At 43.3% G+C, this 17,571-nt stretch overlaps 1 protein-coding gene across 2 annotated transcripts in view; it reads right to left on the bottom strand.

Annotated features, from left to right (window-relative positions):
• Window positions 1–17,571, bottom strand: part of MYZAP (myocardial zonula adherens protein) — a 113,217-nt gene that overhangs the window by 83,716 nt on the left and 11,930 nt on the right. For both annotated transcript variants that reach the window (XM_090270663.1, XM_090270662.1), the window contains exons 3-4: window positions 7,517–7,672; window positions 3,186–3,278 (exon numbers count right to left, since the gene is read on the bottom strand). In XM_090270663.1, the coding sequence (XP_090126789.1) occupies window positions 3,186–3,278; window positions 7,517–7,672 (249 nt within the window). The remainder of the gene's footprint in view (window positions 1–3,185; window positions 3,279–7,516; window positions 7,673–17,571) is intronic.

Genomic DNA, 17,571 nt, shown 5'->3' with positions numbered 1-17,571 from the left:
TTTCTAACCACCACAGAAGGATTCTGTGGGCTCACCCAATTCTCAAGAGTGGTGTCATGGCCGCTGCTGCTGTTGTGATGTCTTTGGTGGGTGTGTGCATTTGACAAGTTTGAGAGGGTTCATCAGAGACCGATCTTGAGCTAGACCATAAAGGAGGCTGGGAAGGCTCAGGGATAGGCCCCTGAGAGAGCCACAGAAAGCAGCCAGGCCCCATACGGAAGGAGGCACACCCTGGGGATGGGAGAGAGAGCAGGCCAGGATCCTGAGCAGGTGGTATGTGCAGTTCAGGGGTGTGTTCACAGAGCAGTCATTTAGCAATCAGTCTGGCTGCAGTGTGTGATGTGGTCTGGTGGAGGAGGAGACCACAGGCAGAGAGACAAGCTCCTGTGATAGTTGCAGCATGAGAAAACAAGGGTGTGCAAAGACTTGTTTACACATCTCTTGCAAATTCAATCCTGCGACATTAATTAAAGTTGTTTGTGTCTATCAGTGGATAGCAGAGTGACTTTCCATAAGTAGGTGAGAATTTCACAAATCTCTTCCTACATGTCTGGGAGAATGGGCTGGGTGGATATGTTTATAAACCCCTGCCCTTATAATCAAGGCAATAGGTCTTACTTAAGCAGACAGTCTCACAGAGAAGCCTTAAATTAAACTCTAATGCATGGCTCTTGGAACTGTGTTTCTGTCCTGCAATTATTAACCCTAATGGAGAGTATGCCATATATACATGGACTCTTTTTCTTTAAGATCATTAATCACAAATTTTTTAAAAAAAATTTTCTACAAGCATTCTCGTGGTTAAACCAGAGGAAGGTTGTCTTTTAAAAAATATTTAAGTAAGTAATACAATCACATAGTTGAAACATTTTAAAAGTATAAAAGATATATACTAAAATAAATCTCCCTGTCCCATCTGCTCAGTTACTGCCTTCCCCACTCTGCCCTTCAATTAAGATTCACTGTTCAACCCTGGCCAGGTAGCTCACTCAGTTGGTTAGAGCATCATCCCAATATACCAAAGTTATTGGTTCAATCACTGGTCAAGGCACATACAAGAATCAACCAATGAATGCATAAGTAAGTGCAACAACAAACTGATGCTTCTTTCTCTCTCCCTCACCCCCATTTGCTGTCCATGAAATCAATTTAAAAAATAAAGAATCTGTCTGTTACTTCCTTCATTAACCTTTTAGCAACTTTTTGTGCACACACAAAATAATCTAGATACATTTATTTTCCCCTCCTGTTTTATGTAAGTGGTAGCACATTATATTTTCTTGCATCTTGCCTTTTCACCATTTACTGTATAATCTTTGCAGTCTTTCCATACCTTCTTTTGACGAGCTTAGTCATTCTTTTTATTCTTTCTTTTTTTACCACTCTATTTTTTACAATTCTATTGTAGAGATATAATTTCTTTTACTTTTCCCTTTTTAATGGATGCTTAGGTTTCCAGTGATTTTACTATTATAAACAATGCTGTAATAACCAAGTTCAATACTTAGGTCATTTCACATATGTGAGAGTTTATCTATAGAATAAATTCTTAGAAATAGAATTGCTGAATCAGAGGATATAGGCGTCTATAATTTGGGTAAACAGTGGCAAATGGCTGTGCCTAAGAGAACTGCAACACTCCACCCCGCCCTGCAAGCTGCCTTTTCCCCGCAGGACCACTAATACAGTGTCCTGTCCCACTCTTGCAGATTTGCTAATCTACTGGATAAAAATTACATCTCATGACAGCTTTAATCTGAATGTCTCATGGAGAGTGAGGTGGAACATCTCATCATGCACTTAAGAGCTCTTCATCTTTCCGTTACTATCAATTATCAGTAACAAATATTTTTCCTATTTTTATGAATTACAACCTTTTTCTCCTTGATTTGTAGGCACTCTCTAAATACTCAAAAAATTAGCCCATTTTCTATATGAAGGGCAAACAGTTTTCCCAGTCTGTCATCTGACTTGAACTTTGGTGTTTCTGACAGCACAAGTTTTTCATTTTAACGTGATCACAGTTAGCAACCTTTTCTTTTTTGGTTTTGGTACTGCATGTCATAATAATTTTTAAAAAAGAAGGTTTTCTCCACCCCGAGTATAAAAGAACTCACACATATCTTATTCTGGCACTTGTAAGTTTCACTTTTCAGCACCGATCTATTTGGAATTCGTTCGTATATAACTCTGTCCCAACAGCAAACACTGACTGGTCCATTTTTTCTCCCTTTATATGAGATGCTACACTTGTCGCACATTGGGCTACATTTCTGGATTTTTTCATTGATGTCTATTTATTTATGTGCCAATACTACACTATTTTAATCTCTGAGGTTTTTTCAGTATTTTTGTAATAGTAATAGGGCTAATTTCCCTTATTGGTTTCTATCCCCCGCCACCCCACCCCAGAATTTCCCCAACTCCTCATATTTAGTTTCTGTATACTTTGAAATCACCTAGTCCAGTTCTAGAAAGAGAGCGTAACATAAAAATCTGTTGATATTTTGGGGTTATATTAAATTTGTATATTAGCTTGATAGTACTGACATCTTATAATGATGACATTTCCTTTCTAAGCATATGGTATGTCTTTCCACATCCACAGTTTACCCCTAGATATTTGTTAGGCTTTTGTTGTTGTTGTTGTTGCTGCTGTTATTTCTTCTAACTCATTGTGTTTTATACACTGAAGCCTCTTTGTTTGTATCTATTAATTTTTTACCCTGCCACTTTATAGAATTATTTTATTGTTTATACTAGTTTATTTTTTTTTTCATTGGATCACTTGGGCTTTCTGGGTATATAATTATATAGTTTATAAATAGTGATAGTTTTATGTCTACCTGCCCAATTTTTGTACCTCTAACTTTATTTCTCTTGTTTGATTCCATTGGCTTGCACCTCAGACACAATGTTAAATAATATTGGTGATAGATGGTTTCCTTGTCTTGTTCCTGACTTTGGAGGGAATGCTCTGATATAAGGAAGAGTATTCCTGCTGCAAAATATCCTTTAAATAATGAACTTTATTCTGTAATAAAATTCCCTCAGTTCATTTAAAATATGATTCCATTCATAAAGAACAATGTAAACTCAAATATCTTCAGACACTAGCCACTGAGAGGGAGCGCTAAGCACTGTCATCCCTCCACATTTCCACATCACTGAGATAACTGACTTACGGACAGTTCCTGGGTGATCTGTCGGATCTTCTGTCTCATTTCATCATAGTCTCCGTACATCCGCTTCCTTACTTTCTCCAAAGTGGCTCTCACCTACAGCCCACAAAGATGCTAGTTAGATATCAAGCTATAACATTTTCAGGTGAGATTTCCAAATCTTTTAATAAACCCTACTGTGAAAAGGACTTCACAAAAAAAAAAAAACCTTAAGAACAGACAGTTTGGGGACTTAAGGAATAAGATCACTCCTGATACCGAATTAGAAACCAAGGGAATTATATTTTTAATAATAATAAGCACAGTATTATGATATAAGTATAGTTATTAATAAATATTAGTTATTCAAATAATAAACTCAAGAAAAAATACTTTGTTGAAATTCACCCATCACCTTCAAACCACAATCAGGCAAAGTTTTCCCCTTTTCCTATCACAGTTTTTACAAGTACAAACATTTTAACAAGTCAACTGCAAACACATGGATAAGAGGACCAAAAAGCAAAAGCAACTTCTAATTTTCCCTACCTCTGTTCTGACTGCCAAAAAGCAATTAAATGTCTGGAATGTAATGCAGGGAAGTATGAGCCCTGGAAAGCCAATAATTTGGAAGTCAGTCCCTCAATGATGACCAATAATACATTAGACACTAAATATGACAACAGTCAAGGTGATCTCCAAAACACCTGTTCACAAAAACATTATTCAGGATTCTCTATAGTAGCACTAACAAACGGTGTCTGTCTCCTCCCTTCTTCTGGTGCCCCTATCATGGACAAAGAGTTCAGGGATCTTCAGATAGAACAGGAAGTCTCACCCCAACCAGTGTGGCTCAGCTGGTTGGGCATTGTTCTGCAAAGCAAAAGGCTGCCTGTTCAATTCCTGGTTCGGGCATATATTTGTGTTGCAGGATTGGTACCCGGTTGGGGCATATGCCACCAATCAATGTTTCTCTCTCTATCAGTGTTTCTCTCTCTCACCAGTGTTATTCTCTCTCTCTTTTTCCCTCCCTTCCCCCCTCTCTAAACACAAATAAATGAAATCTTAAAAAAAAAAAAAAAAAGGGACAGGGAGTATCTGGAACTTCTACTACAGGAAGGGCTCAAATGTAGCAGTTTGGTTAGAATGGCTACAGGCATGTAGGAGACAGCATGGGGGTACATAATCTTGAAGCTGAATTTGCAGAATTAGCACATTTTAAAATTAGACTATATGTTTATTAGGGGTGACTGGATAGTGGGGGAGATTTGGGGGGCAGTTAAGATGTCAAGCCTTCCCCAGATGAATTATGAATTATAATAACAGTACACTTTCAACAAAATAGAAACATACTCATAGAGACAGAGAACAGACTGATAGTTGTCAGAGGGGACGGGTTTGGGGCTGGGTGAAAAAGATGAAGGAATCAAACAGCACAGATTGGTAGTTCCAGAACAGCTACAGAGACGTATACTACGGCATAGGGAACACAGTCAATAACACCATGATAGCTATGCGTGGGGCCAGGTGGGTACCTGAGGCAGCAGGGGGCCGCTCTGTAAAGTACATGGTTTTCTAACCACTTTGCTATACATCTGAAACTAATACAGAATAATATGGAATGTAAACTGTATTAAAAAGTAAAAAACAATAAGTCTACTTTCTTGCCATTAACTACAAACACTGCGGGAAAATGAGGCCAAAATCACTACTGTTCATTGCGGCAGGCGGAGTGCTTTTCATCGTGGCCCTGAGTCAGCTCTCATGCCGCTCACAGGGGGAGCGGGTGTGACCTTTAGCTGGCGGCACATACTCAGGAAGCCAGCTGGACCAGAATCACTCACAGCGGGAGAGGACAAACAATCCCATAAACACACTTCGGAATGAGCCCACCAGGGACAAATTTGAAGCCAGCTATTAAAGGGGGACCTGGAGACTAATCTTAAGCAGCAGAGCACAGTGGAGGTTGGCAGTTCTGGTCAGAACCACTCCTGTGAGCTAAACCAGCCTAAACCTGCTGCCTTGGTCTTGAGCAATTTGCAACTCTCCACTCCGCTGAGTAGGATTACCTCTGAAGCAGCGCCATGTTATCTGGGGCACTTAAGTGAAGGACTAACTATCTCCATGAGGAGAAATACAGAAGATTAAAAATGTCCAAGCTGCTCCTATATAGGAAAAATAAGAATGAGATACTCTGAAGGTTAAAAATTATATTTAGGGACTTGGGTGACTGGGGAGTTAAGGCAAGTGATTGTCACACATGTCATGTTCATTAGTATATGTGTGTATATTTTCTGAACTTTATTTTCTCTATTAAGCATTTATTATTATTATTTTTAATCAAAAAGTTTTTTATTCCTTATAATTATACAAGTATCCAAAATTTTCATGACACACTAAAGAAGGTACCCAAATTATTTATTTTTGGTACCAAATTGTTGATTTCAATAAGAGATTTTTTAAAACCCACACATAAGCTGACAACATGACTTTGTGTTTTCTCTACAAATCCACCCAATAAAATGGGGTACACAAAGCTGGAGGTTTTGATCTTAGGGGTCCCTTCCCAGTCCCATGACCTATGCATGAGAAAACTGAAGCCCAGAGAGGACAGAAGTTTGGCTGGGCCTTTCTGAGAGCTGAACTTTGAACCAAGGTCCAATGGGTACTCCATGGGCCCACAATGCCCCTAGTGCTTATGGGCACCTACAGTTCACAGGTCAGGGTTTGGGGACCATCAGTATCAGAGCAGCTCATTTTCTCTCTATGTAATTACTCTGGCTTGGTCAACAGAGGCACTGGTCAATCTACAGAGACCAAAAAAAACAAAAAGAAAAGGAGATTTATGATGAATGGATGGATGGATTGATAAACGGATGAATGGATGGATGAATAGATAGATAGAAAACATTTAGAAGGAAGTGCTCCAAAATGCTAACAAATGCTTAGGTTGAATGGTGAAATTATGGGTGATTTTGTTTTCTCCTTATTATATTTTTTTATTTTCCAAATTTTATAAAAATAACAAAAACCCTCAGGATTTAAAAAAATTAAAAAGGCAATATTAAATACAAAGAAATGGCATTGACTGGCCTTGGTTTTAACAGTGTCTATTGTGGCTGGTTTGGTTCAGTGGATTGAGCGTCGGCCTGCGAGCTAAGTGTCGCTGGTTCGATCTTCCAGTCAGGGCACATCAGAGAAGGAAAACTCTGACTCCAAAAAACCTCCGCTGCCTTGCGGCATACCTCTTCAGGGGAAAGGCTAAGGGAGTAAACCCCGACAGAAAATCCGGAGCCGGAGTCCCTAAGGCGGTTTGACGTTGTAGTCAACACCGGCAACTCCTGCGGCGCACCTGAAGCCAAGCTGTATTGACTCCGTCTTTCCCTTGGACCCTTCAGCTGCGAAGAGAGGGGGGGTCTGCTGCATGGGCAACAGCAGACCCTCCATATCACCCTGCCCAGGCTCTGTAGCTTCAGCTTCACTGGAGAGGACACTCCAGCGTCATCACAAGATGTCGATTCAACACGGGAGGAGACAGATACCGTGTCACTCCCGAGTCGGACTGCACAGCCGTTCTCGGTGGTGCAGATAGACTCTTAAGAAGCTACACCATCGTCTCTCGAGACGGACGGCTGCCCACGATTGTGGTTGACATCTCAGCCTCTGTTGCAACCCACCTGACTGGTCTTAACCAACCACTGTCATCCCATTCCCCTCACCAGTGATGGTCTGGGAATGAGCACGTGACTCAGTCCTGGCCACTGAGACCTAAGGAGAAGCCTAATGGAGGGCCTTTATAAAGTAACCAGAGATGAGCGGCTTCTTTTCTTCCTCTAGACACTGTCATGTTTTCAGATGATACTATGAGCCTGAGGCTGAAGCAGGAAAGAAGCAAGGGAAACTCTGAGACATAGTCAGGAGCCTGGACATGCCATGCCTGCAGCCTACTTGTCCCTAGACTTATCCCCACATGAGACAGATTTTTGTTTCTGAGTTGGCTTTTCTGTCACTTGCATCCAAAAGCATCCAAATATATACAGTTGTCCAAACTCATACATTAGGAGTATCCACTATGATAAGCAAAACCACTAAAGAGCCACTGTAATCACACACTAAAGAAGAAAGTCATTGGTCTCCTGAGGAGCCCTATTTAGTACCACCAAGAAGCTCACTCTATTCCTCATTGCAGAATTTCATTTGTACTCTATAAACAAGACCATGAAGATATGCAGAAACATTTCCATCCAAAATGGTAATGCTAAGAATTCTTCTAAAATGCCTTGTTACATTTACATAAGTATTTCCGGTTCTACGTTCTTATAAGCCAGAAACAAAAAAATGCTTAAATGACTCACATCTTTGATGTAGTTCATCTCTTCTTTCAGCTGATTGGTGGACCACCCATACACCACCATTTCTTTCTGCTGGTTTTGATCTGATCTTCGCACCACGCCATAGACAACACCCTGAGGAAGTTTCCTGGTTGGCTCCCCATTGCATGGGCCAGGATGCTGGAAGAGAGTAGGAAAGGAGAAAGGAACAGTTGACTCTTCAGGCCACGTGAAAACAAACTGCAATAAAGGCCCACTCTGCCCAGCACTGGGGTGCCCGGTAGGCAGAAATCCAGCCTCTGCTCACCCCGTGCACCTGGCATGAGCAGAGCCTGCCTTTATCATGGAGGACGAGTACCTTTCACTAATTTCTACCACAGCCCTGTCCCCCCACCCGGAGGGCATCTGCAGGGCCCCATCTTCCCAGAGGGGGTGGCTTTTTCTAATTCTCACAAAAGGACCAAATAGACTTGTCCCCGATAACAAGAGCAAGTGGCTGAACTCTAACATTTCTTGGTACTGCTGTTTTTCTCCTTGTACCAGTTCCTCTGTATGTCTTCAACCTCCTCACTAAATATGTGGCCTGAAATGCATGAGACTGAGATACTCAAGGGGAAATGCTGGCTGCCACCTGGCAGCCAAACTGTCCTTTGAGGTTAGGACTGACCCTGGGGCCAGCTCTGAGAAAAGGACGTGGGTAAGTGCACAACCTGTTGTGACTATTCATGAAACATTGCTGAAAAACAAGGAAGAGGGGTGTGACTTCACTGCAAAAGAATCTTCCTACTCCTTAATTTCTTCAGTTAGAGCTTTGATCAGTTTTGGAGTGCAAATACTCTTGGGAAGAGGTAACATGCCCGAGTCCTGACACAATTTTCTAGAATGAAGGCTCAAGAGGCAGAAGAAAAAGAAATTAAGACTTGTTGGGCACATACTATCAGCTAGAAATGTTCCTAGCACACTGAATCTTCACAGCCACTCTGTGACTTAGTGATTATCCTCTCTACTTTATAACTGAGAAAACTGAAGTTCAGAGAAGTAACTTGCTAACAACAGTCACACATCTGGATTCAAGCCCAACCCTGCCTGCACTAAGTACACCTCCTCACACTGCGGGCTTTGTCACAGGTAGGGGGACAGAGTGGGGGCCTCCACAACCTTGAAAGGAAGGGGCAAGAAGAAAATCAAGACCGGGGACTGAGATTTCATAGACAAACTGGCTGACCCCAAATTTTCCCTGGGTCTGCCCCCGGTGCTTTTAACAATCAGTGTACAGAAGCCTGAATTCCGTAACGGCCACTCTGCCTTCCCCCTAAGTTTTAATCACCTTTGCATCAATTCTTCCCATGCACTTGCAAAAATATTCTGACATACAGAGCAGTAATTTGTATTTTTAAATCATTCACTTGTGGAAGAATAATAAATACTTTATGATCCCATCCATTCAAAGTTTAGAAAAGTTTAGAAAAATACACAACAAATTATTAATAGTGATGACCTCAATGAGAGGACAGCAGGGTGGGGCAGGGGTGCTAGAGATCAGGAGAACTGTCAATATTTTTCTTTATACCCTTTCGTAGCACTTGCTTACAGTGGGAGCTTTTTTAAATAGTAAGAAAACAGAACACTTATTGCTTCCCACCCTTCTGCACATACTTGAAGGGCGACGGGATATGAGGAACTGTGACACTCTATATTTGTTCTGAAAAATGCTTCCATTTGAGTCTCTCACACTTGGGTCCCACACACACTGATGGAATTCTTGACATTTGTACAGCAAGTTGAGGTGAGCGGTCCGTTGAATGGTCTCGGTGGAGTGAGTGACACGCTGGATTAGATATCCCTGCTTTACTAGGCATGTAATTAGCAAGAGGAAAAGCTCTAATGAAACTCCCCCTGGACCAGGAAACAGGCATGCTCTTTCAGTCTCGGACTCCACCTGGTTCCTGCAAAACAAGCTGATGATGACATAAAGCTTTGACGAAATGCATTTCTGCAAAGCACAGGCTTTCACAGGTGGGTTGGCTTTCAGGAAAACGCGCAGGTGGCCGGACACAGAGGGCTCCACCTCCCTGCCCATGAGAGGAGATGAGGGCCACCAGCCACGGAGGAAAACACAAACAACACCAAGGACCACAGGGTCTGAAAACTGTGCTGAAGGGCTCAGATCTAAAAGTTATGCACATGGAAAGATAGCGAAGATACGTTAAGTAAAAAATAGTAATTTTCACATTCTCATATTTTTATTTTAAAAATGTGTGTATGTGTATTAAACATCTAGAAAGATGGAACCCACACCTTTAATGCCAATTTCCTCAGTAGAATTGGATTTCAATTTTTCCCTTTATACTCTTTGATTTGGGGGGCCAAAAAGACATTGTTTTTGAATTAATAATTTTTATTTCAATTTTCAAAGAACTAAAACTATTATAAAGTCAGGGTCTAAAAATTATTATAAAATCTGGCTCTAAAAGAAAGACCACCAGGGAAGGGCCCCACACAAGACTCTGCTCAGGAGCAGGGCCACCAGCATGGGTCACTCCACAAGGAGAGGATTCCTGAGGCAGCGTGAGGAGCTGCTGGGCTGTGACAGGGAAAAGGAAGGAAATTTTGTGGAGAAAGAAAAGGCAAAAAACATTTGTTGTCTAGTCATTATATTATATAATGTTTTTTTAACCCTCACAATTACCCTACTGTGTAACTATTATTTCAAATGCCTGTGTGTTGCCAAATGTAAGCTTTTTCTTCGACTACAATGCCTTCAAATTAGCCAAGAGTCAGGAGAAGACCTGGAACTCACATGTCCACGTGGCAGCCCAGACCTCAGGATCCTGGGCCATTGGGAAGAGGCGGGCCCAGGATGGGAGGCTCTCCTCCAGCCTCCTGAGATCCAGCTCCCCCTCAGCCTTCACCCTACTCCAGCCTCACTGCCTCCTTTCAGTTCCTTGATCAGCCAACTTCCTTCTTGCCTCTGGGCATTTACACAGCTATTCGCTTGGCTTCACTGGTCCTTCAGTCTGTTTGGGTCTCCATGACATTCACTACAACCATAATGAAGTGACCATTGGTATCGTTATGTATGAAAGACCTGCTCCCCTATCAACTGGAAGCTCCAAGAAGTTTAAGGCCCTGTTTGTCTTCTTTTCCACCATAATTCCTGGCATCTAACAATGATTGAGATACAGTTTCTCAATAAATATTTGCTGAATCAAAAGGGAGCTTTAGAAGTCGGAAAAGGTTCTGGGGAATTACCCAGAATATGTACATTGGGTCCAGCTGAAAGAAGCAACCCTGGTTCCTCTTAGATAGAGGAATGGGAGGTAGCTGATGGTTTTGCCCAGTCATAAATTTGATATCCAATAAAACTTCAAAGGAGCCAAGAGCCCTATCATTTTTACCAAATGTCAGTATGTGTTTGGTCAAAAACTGGAGAACACAGAAAAAAATGAAAAGAGTGACTTTTGTCACTATGTTTGTGGCTGAATTTTCTTCCACTCATATCCTTTAAAATATCCCCCTATAAGATAAATATTAACTGTTGAGGCACGATAATAGCATTGTGATTATATTAGGAGACAGTTCTATCTTTCAGAGAAATGTGCTTAAATAAATATTTATGATGTTTGGGTACAGGGTGGAGGAAGCAGATGGGGTGTAGACAGGACAGGATGACCATGGCTGAGGGTCGTGGAGCTGGGAGAAGGGTCAATGACTCATCACACGCTTTAGTCTCCTTTTGTTTATGTTTGAAATTCTCTGTAATTAAGTTTTTTAAAACTTCTTCATCATGCTGCTTAGTATTAAAAAATCAAATTAAAAAAAATGTACACTAGGCCTACTAACAGTCTCAAGAGGGCATGAGACAATACTAGGCAAAATCTCCTTGAAAACAAAAGCCATCATAAATGCATGAACTGCAAAGAAAGTTATTGCCAGGAAAGGGAAAAGGAAACCACCAATAGAAAGGCCATCCCAGAAGCCCTACCTGAAATGCAGCAGAATTAATAACAGGCATAATCAGTAAAACATAAGGAGACTGTTCCCTGTGATATGCTCATAGCTTAAAATGTACTTACAGGCTCACAATATGGCTGTTTTCCCTAAAGATGTATTTAGTGGCCAGTGCCTAGAGAGAAGGAGAAACCGTGGAGAAGTAACGCGCCTAAATTCCTGCTCTAAGGGCTTTAGTGATAAAGCTCTATCGAGGAAGAGACAGTATCTGTTGTATTTGCTGCTTGATCCCCAATACTCAGTATAAACAGATGCTCAACAAATATGTTTTGAAGAAAGAAAGACAGCAGAATATTTAGACATGGGTCTGTGCCAGAATATTTGGAGTGTGTGGTCATCCCAGACACTGATCTGTGCAAAGGAAGAAAGTCCCTTGGACAAGAAGGGTTTGGGGGAATAGAGAACAGCAGAAATGCAATTTCACATAAATCCAAACCAATGGTGGTAACTGGCCACAGCCAGCCTCTGGCCTCAGAGGCCAAGCTGGGCAGCTGGTCTTACCTCTGGGCTGCCAATACAACAACAATGGACCACAACATCAACTGAATGACTTGCAGACTAGAAGGTGAGTTGTTTTCAAAATGTCTTGCTTTGGACCTCGTCTTGCTGCCAGAGGGCAGCAGCTGACTCAGAGAGAGCTGAGTGCTGAGCTGCTGGGCATGCCATCCAGCCTTCAGGCAGAACGTCAATTTCAAGAATGTGCCCTGACCTGTATGACCTGTGTGTCCATCTCAGCAAATTACCAGTCCCTGGTCATTACTTACACTTGACATTGTTCTGCCTTCTTGGGACAAAAATGAACAAGACAGCTAAGCCACAGCCAACTAGAGAAACAGAGAGGAGATGGGCAGCCCAGGCTCCTCAGAGTAAACCTTGAGCCTATTATTTACTTCTGACTATCTCACAGACTGATAGAGGCCCACTTCCTAAATAAAACCGTGCTTGGGGCAAAAAACCTGATCAGTTTGAATGCTTAAATATGGGGGTGGGGGACCTTCTAGCCATGCAGAAACCCCAAAGAGAATGTAGTTCTAATAGTAGTATCCTGATAGGAGATTACTTCTTAAAGATAATACTTTACAGCTCTGAGCAGAAGATAGATGCTTAGGCCTAACAACCCTGAAGAAGAAAAAGAATATTGGGGTGAGGTGGGGAGGTATGATCAGAAACTTCTTTTCTGGAACCCAGTGGCTCGGTAGACACCTTAGGTAATCTTGACTGATTAAATATCTGAAACAGACTTTTCCTGATAGGAGAAATTGTGCCAGTTGGTGTTCCCATGGCAACATGGCTAAGTTACAGACACCAGCCAGTTGGAATTACAAATCCACTATGTACTAGCTATGTGGTCCTGCACAATTTATATACTTCACCGAGTTCCAAGTCCTGAACGGTAAAATGGGGATCATCCCATCAATTTCAGGAGGTTGTTCTAAGGAATACACAGAGTAATTCACAGAAAACACTTCATCGGCTGCTGGGCACACTAGTACATGCTGACTGATTCTGTTATTAGTGGCGGTGTCTTTACATTTCTGAGGATCTGGGTTCCTACTAAGACCTGCATGTTTGTGTGGATGCTCCTGCCTATCTGTTCGCCGCTTTCTTCTTGGTTTTTTTCGCTGTCCCCATCACAGTCATCAAAGTTACCCACCTCTCAACTTGCCTTGGTTCCTTTTCATGGGGAGAGAATCACAGAGTCTCAGAAGGTTAGAAAAATGAAAAGAGTTGTGTCGTCCAGGAAAGTTGTAAACCCGCCCCTTCTCAGGCCTGATGAAGCTGTGGGGTGGCGGGGAGTTGGGGGTGCTCGACTGCTGGGGCAGCTCACAGCCCTGACCCACGTGAAACCACAGCTGCTGCACTTTCCTTTTATTGGTGGCACTTCCCTATATTCATTAGAATAGAGTTCCACAGCCAGTGAAGCTTTGGGAGGTGCTGGTTCCAGGTTAATGTTTCCATTTGCTAGAAAAGGAAAATGAGGCCCCTGGAGATGTCTTGACTGGCCCAACACTCCCTCAATTGGAAACGGAGCCAGTACTAGAACCCGGGCCTCTTCCTGTCCTCCCAGGGTCGCTGGCTCTGGGAGACACAGAGTCCTGCGTGCTATCAGCCCAGGCAGCCCAGCCCCACCTGCATCACGGCAGCACACTCACTCACCTGGCAACGGCCCATGATGCCATATAAATAATCGTGCCAAGACAGGAACTCAGCGGGCTTATTCATCCAGGAATCTTAAGGAAAGGAGACTATAAAACCCAAGGGCAAGGGTTTCCTCCTTTTAAACCTTTTACTGGGCTATAAAAATTCCTGACTTTTCATACATATACATATATCTGTTCTCCCTCACTCAAGTTCTCATATGTCTAGAGAGAAACAGATTCCTTAAAAACACAGGTCACTAAAGGACACCTATGATGGTGGAATGCTAAAAGCTACTGCAAAGATTATCAGCTGCAAACTCCTTTGTCAATTTGCAAAAGGCTTCACCATTACATAAGACTCAACATCAGCAAAGCTCAGATTATATTCTCAAAAATTCAACTATGTGGTAAAACCCCAATTCAACATGCTAAATCTGTAATAGCTGGCATTGCTTCTCTTATTTCTCTATGTATAAAAGTGTGTGTGCGTGTATCTAAGACTACATTGCATACAGATTTGATAGAAATACGGATACATACATTCACAAAGGTTTTTGAAAATGATAGGGGTTTAATTTCAAAATTGTATACTACCAATATTAATTTTAATGTTCAATAATTTTATAAAGACTACATTCCACATTTATCAATTTTTCAACATGAAATGTGTCCCTGCAAAATAACCAACATTGTCTCTCCCATATTATTACTGATTTTTTTAGTAGACAAAGTCCACGATTAATTCATCTGAGTTGTTAGTACAATTTAAGGTGATACTAGTCTACAAGGAAACTTATTAAGGGCTGAATTGTGTCCTGCACATAAAGATATGCTGGTATCCTAATCCCTAGTACCTCAGAATTTGGCCTTATTTGGAGCTAGGGTCAAATTTAAATGAGGTCATTAGGGTGGGCCCTAATCCAGCATTACTAGTGTCCTTATAAAAAGGGGGAAAATTTGATAGACACACACACACACACACACACACGGAAAACACCATGTGAAGACTGGATGGATGCCGCCACAAGCCGAGGATTGCCAAAAGCCACCAGACGCTGGAAATGGCGAGGAAGGATTCTTCCCTAGAGCCTTCAGAGAGAAGCTGGCCCCTCTGACTGACACCTTATCCCAGACTTCCAGCCTCCAAAACTGTGAGCCAATAAATTTCTGTTATCTAAGCTACCCAGTTTGTGGTCCTTTGTTATGGCAGCTAGCCTAGGAAACTACTGGAACTGAATCATCATAATCAACAGTCATCGATTAAGCACCTACTACGTGCAAAGCAGGTGATAGACTCTAGAGAGAATCAAAGACACCACCTCAGTTCTCTGTATGTGTAGGCATGCGTAAGTGTGTATTGTACATAAATTTCACAGGAATATGTATATAGACATGTGGGAGTTCTTAGCAGCAGGTGATTAGGTGCCAGGAGAAAGGGGCAGCCTGGGTATATGTGGGCCGTCAGGGAAGGTCTCAGGGAAGCAGGCCCTAAAGGACGAGGAAGACATGGATAAACTGAGAGAAGTTGGGAAGAGACTCCAGGCTTGGGCTTGAACCTTACTGAGCAAGGGTTCTGAGGAGGAAGTAGATGCCATGGGTTTAGAAGATAATGTGTGAACTTGTCCAGTGAGGGCAAACCAACCAGGAAATAAAAAAAGGAGATAACGCTGAGTGGGTTTCACGAGATAATTCCAACAGAGTCCCCTGGAAACAGATGAAACCCAAATGGCTTTGAGGGAAATACATAAGACACACAAACATAAGACAGGGCACCCATTCTCACTGGTACCCGGGAAAAGGGAATGTAAGATGCCCTGGGTTGCCTGGTCTGGTAGGGTCAGAACATTTTCTAAATGGTGTACCTTTGCTCCATTCAAAGTTCTAAGGAAGCCTGGTGGTGTGGGCAGAGGAATACTCATATTTATGGAAAAAGACAGAATGTCATCAAAAATGATGTAGCAGCCACAGCCCAAGTGGACAGCGGAGATGCAGGGTGGACAGTTCCAGGAAGGGGCCTGACTCCAGGAGGGTCCAAGGGAGAAAAGCAAAGAACAAGAATCATTGGGTTGGGCAACCAAAGGCAAACAATCTGGCATTTAGTCACGACCTCTGTAATCAATTTTATAGGCCAGACACTGGAGTGGGTCCTTTGCATATATTAGCTCATTTGCTCTTTGCAACCAGGCATCATTGTGCCTACTTGAAAGATGAAGAAACTGAGAAGCAGAGAAAGTATTTGGGAGCCCGTCTGAGGCCCATAGAAAACAGCCTCAAGGCAGTTGATATCGTCTGTAAGAGAAAGAGTAAAAGGAGCAGATAGCCTCCCACATACCCCCACCCCCACCCCGTAACCCCACGAGTCCAGGAAAACATGCTGCCTCTGGAGGGGTTGCTCCCCACACCAGCGTGAACCTAGGCAACATGTAGCATGTGCCACAGCCATCCACTGCGAGCAAATGCTCTCTCAGGTGATTTGGGAACAGTGGACAGAAAAATGGCCCCAATGGAAGTGGCATCTGTGTGTGACCGGCTGCTCTGTGTCATCTCAGGTTCTCAAAGTACACTAAGCATCTTCTATGGCCGTGGGAAAGAATAAGGCCCAGCTCTGCCCTCAGTTGGCTGTAGCTCTAACAGGGCCCTGGAAATCCTCCGAGAAGTTCCACTTCATCGGCAGCCACTTGGGCCATCTTCCGACTTCCACATCTCAGCCAGCTTCAGTCCCCAGCCTTTGCACACTGCAGACCCCTCCCAAAAACACCAAAGTCATCTCACCAGGGAGGGTCATCCAGAGTTCCTGGCAACAGTGTGGGCTACGATGTCCTAGGGAGGGGCAGCCACACTGAAGGCACACAGGAGGAGGTGGTGTCCCCCGGGCCCACTAGCTGGTGCCTTCTTCTAGCTCCCAGTGACTTAAGACCAGGAGTCCCCCCAGGATTGATGACGAAATCACCCAAAACAACCTCACATTTACCACTAGTGCCGTCAAGTGCTGCCACCACCCAAAGACTTCAGTCCTGGGGAAACAGCCAGCCCCACCCTTCTCCTCTCTACCCCAGTTCTTTTGCAGTGAGTCACCAATGCATTGCAGGCGGGCACCCAGGGTGCATGCCTGGTCCACCCAGTATTAGAGGCATCATGGGCACATAATCTGTGCTGGTGGTTTCTACCCTGTGCGCCTGGAGTTCCCAGTCAGCAGTGGCCTGGGGAAGCAGGGTCAGGGGAGAGGACTTGGGCTCCCACCATCACCACTTTTGCCTCAATTACATAGAAGGGTTTTGGATAACATTTTGATCAAAAGAAAAAACAAGAGGGTCCTATTGCTTTAAAAAGTCTGAAGAGCACTGTTCAAGACTAACAGGCAAATCGCTACACAACTTGGTTACTAATTCCCACTTGACAGAGAACACACGTGCCGGTGTCTTTGGGAATATGTGATTCTTCTGCCACGGTGAAGGGCTGTCAGAGCTTCACCGCATCTCCTGCCGCCCAGTCTGCACCAGGAACTTCACAGACACCTCCCCAGGCACGCAGCAGGGGGGACATCCAACACACATGTTCCCCCACCTCTTCCACCATGCATACGGGGACGGCCACCAAGGCGGTCGTCCTGCCACTCACTCCCGTTTGGGCCGCTTTTTCAAAAAGTGCTCCTTCTGAGTTCCCATGTGCTAAGCTGCCCATGTGCCCCTGGACAGAGCCCAGGCCCATTTCTCTGACAAATCTATCAGCTCTAAAGGGATAGTCAGGGAGGGGTCCGTGAGGACAGAGGGGGACAGACACACCCCCAGCAACACAGGGCCTCACTCCATCCCAGTCACCAACACAGGTCCAGTGGCTGAAGCCTGGCCATCCAGGTTTTTACCCCCAAAGGTTTTCTTTGGAGAATGTCTAAGCTACAGAGAAGCTGAAAGAATATTTCAAATATGT

This window comes from Furipterus horrens, unplaced genomic scaffold, assembly GCF_987537825.1.
Source record: "Furipterus horrens unplaced genomic scaffold, mFurHor1.1.pri manual_scaffold_3, whole genome shotgun sequence".
Lineage (NCBI taxonomy): Eukaryota > Metazoa > Chordata > Mammalia > Chiroptera > Furipteridae > Furipterus > Furipterus horrens.
This window is presented reverse-complemented; position numbering and strand designations above follow the sequence as displayed.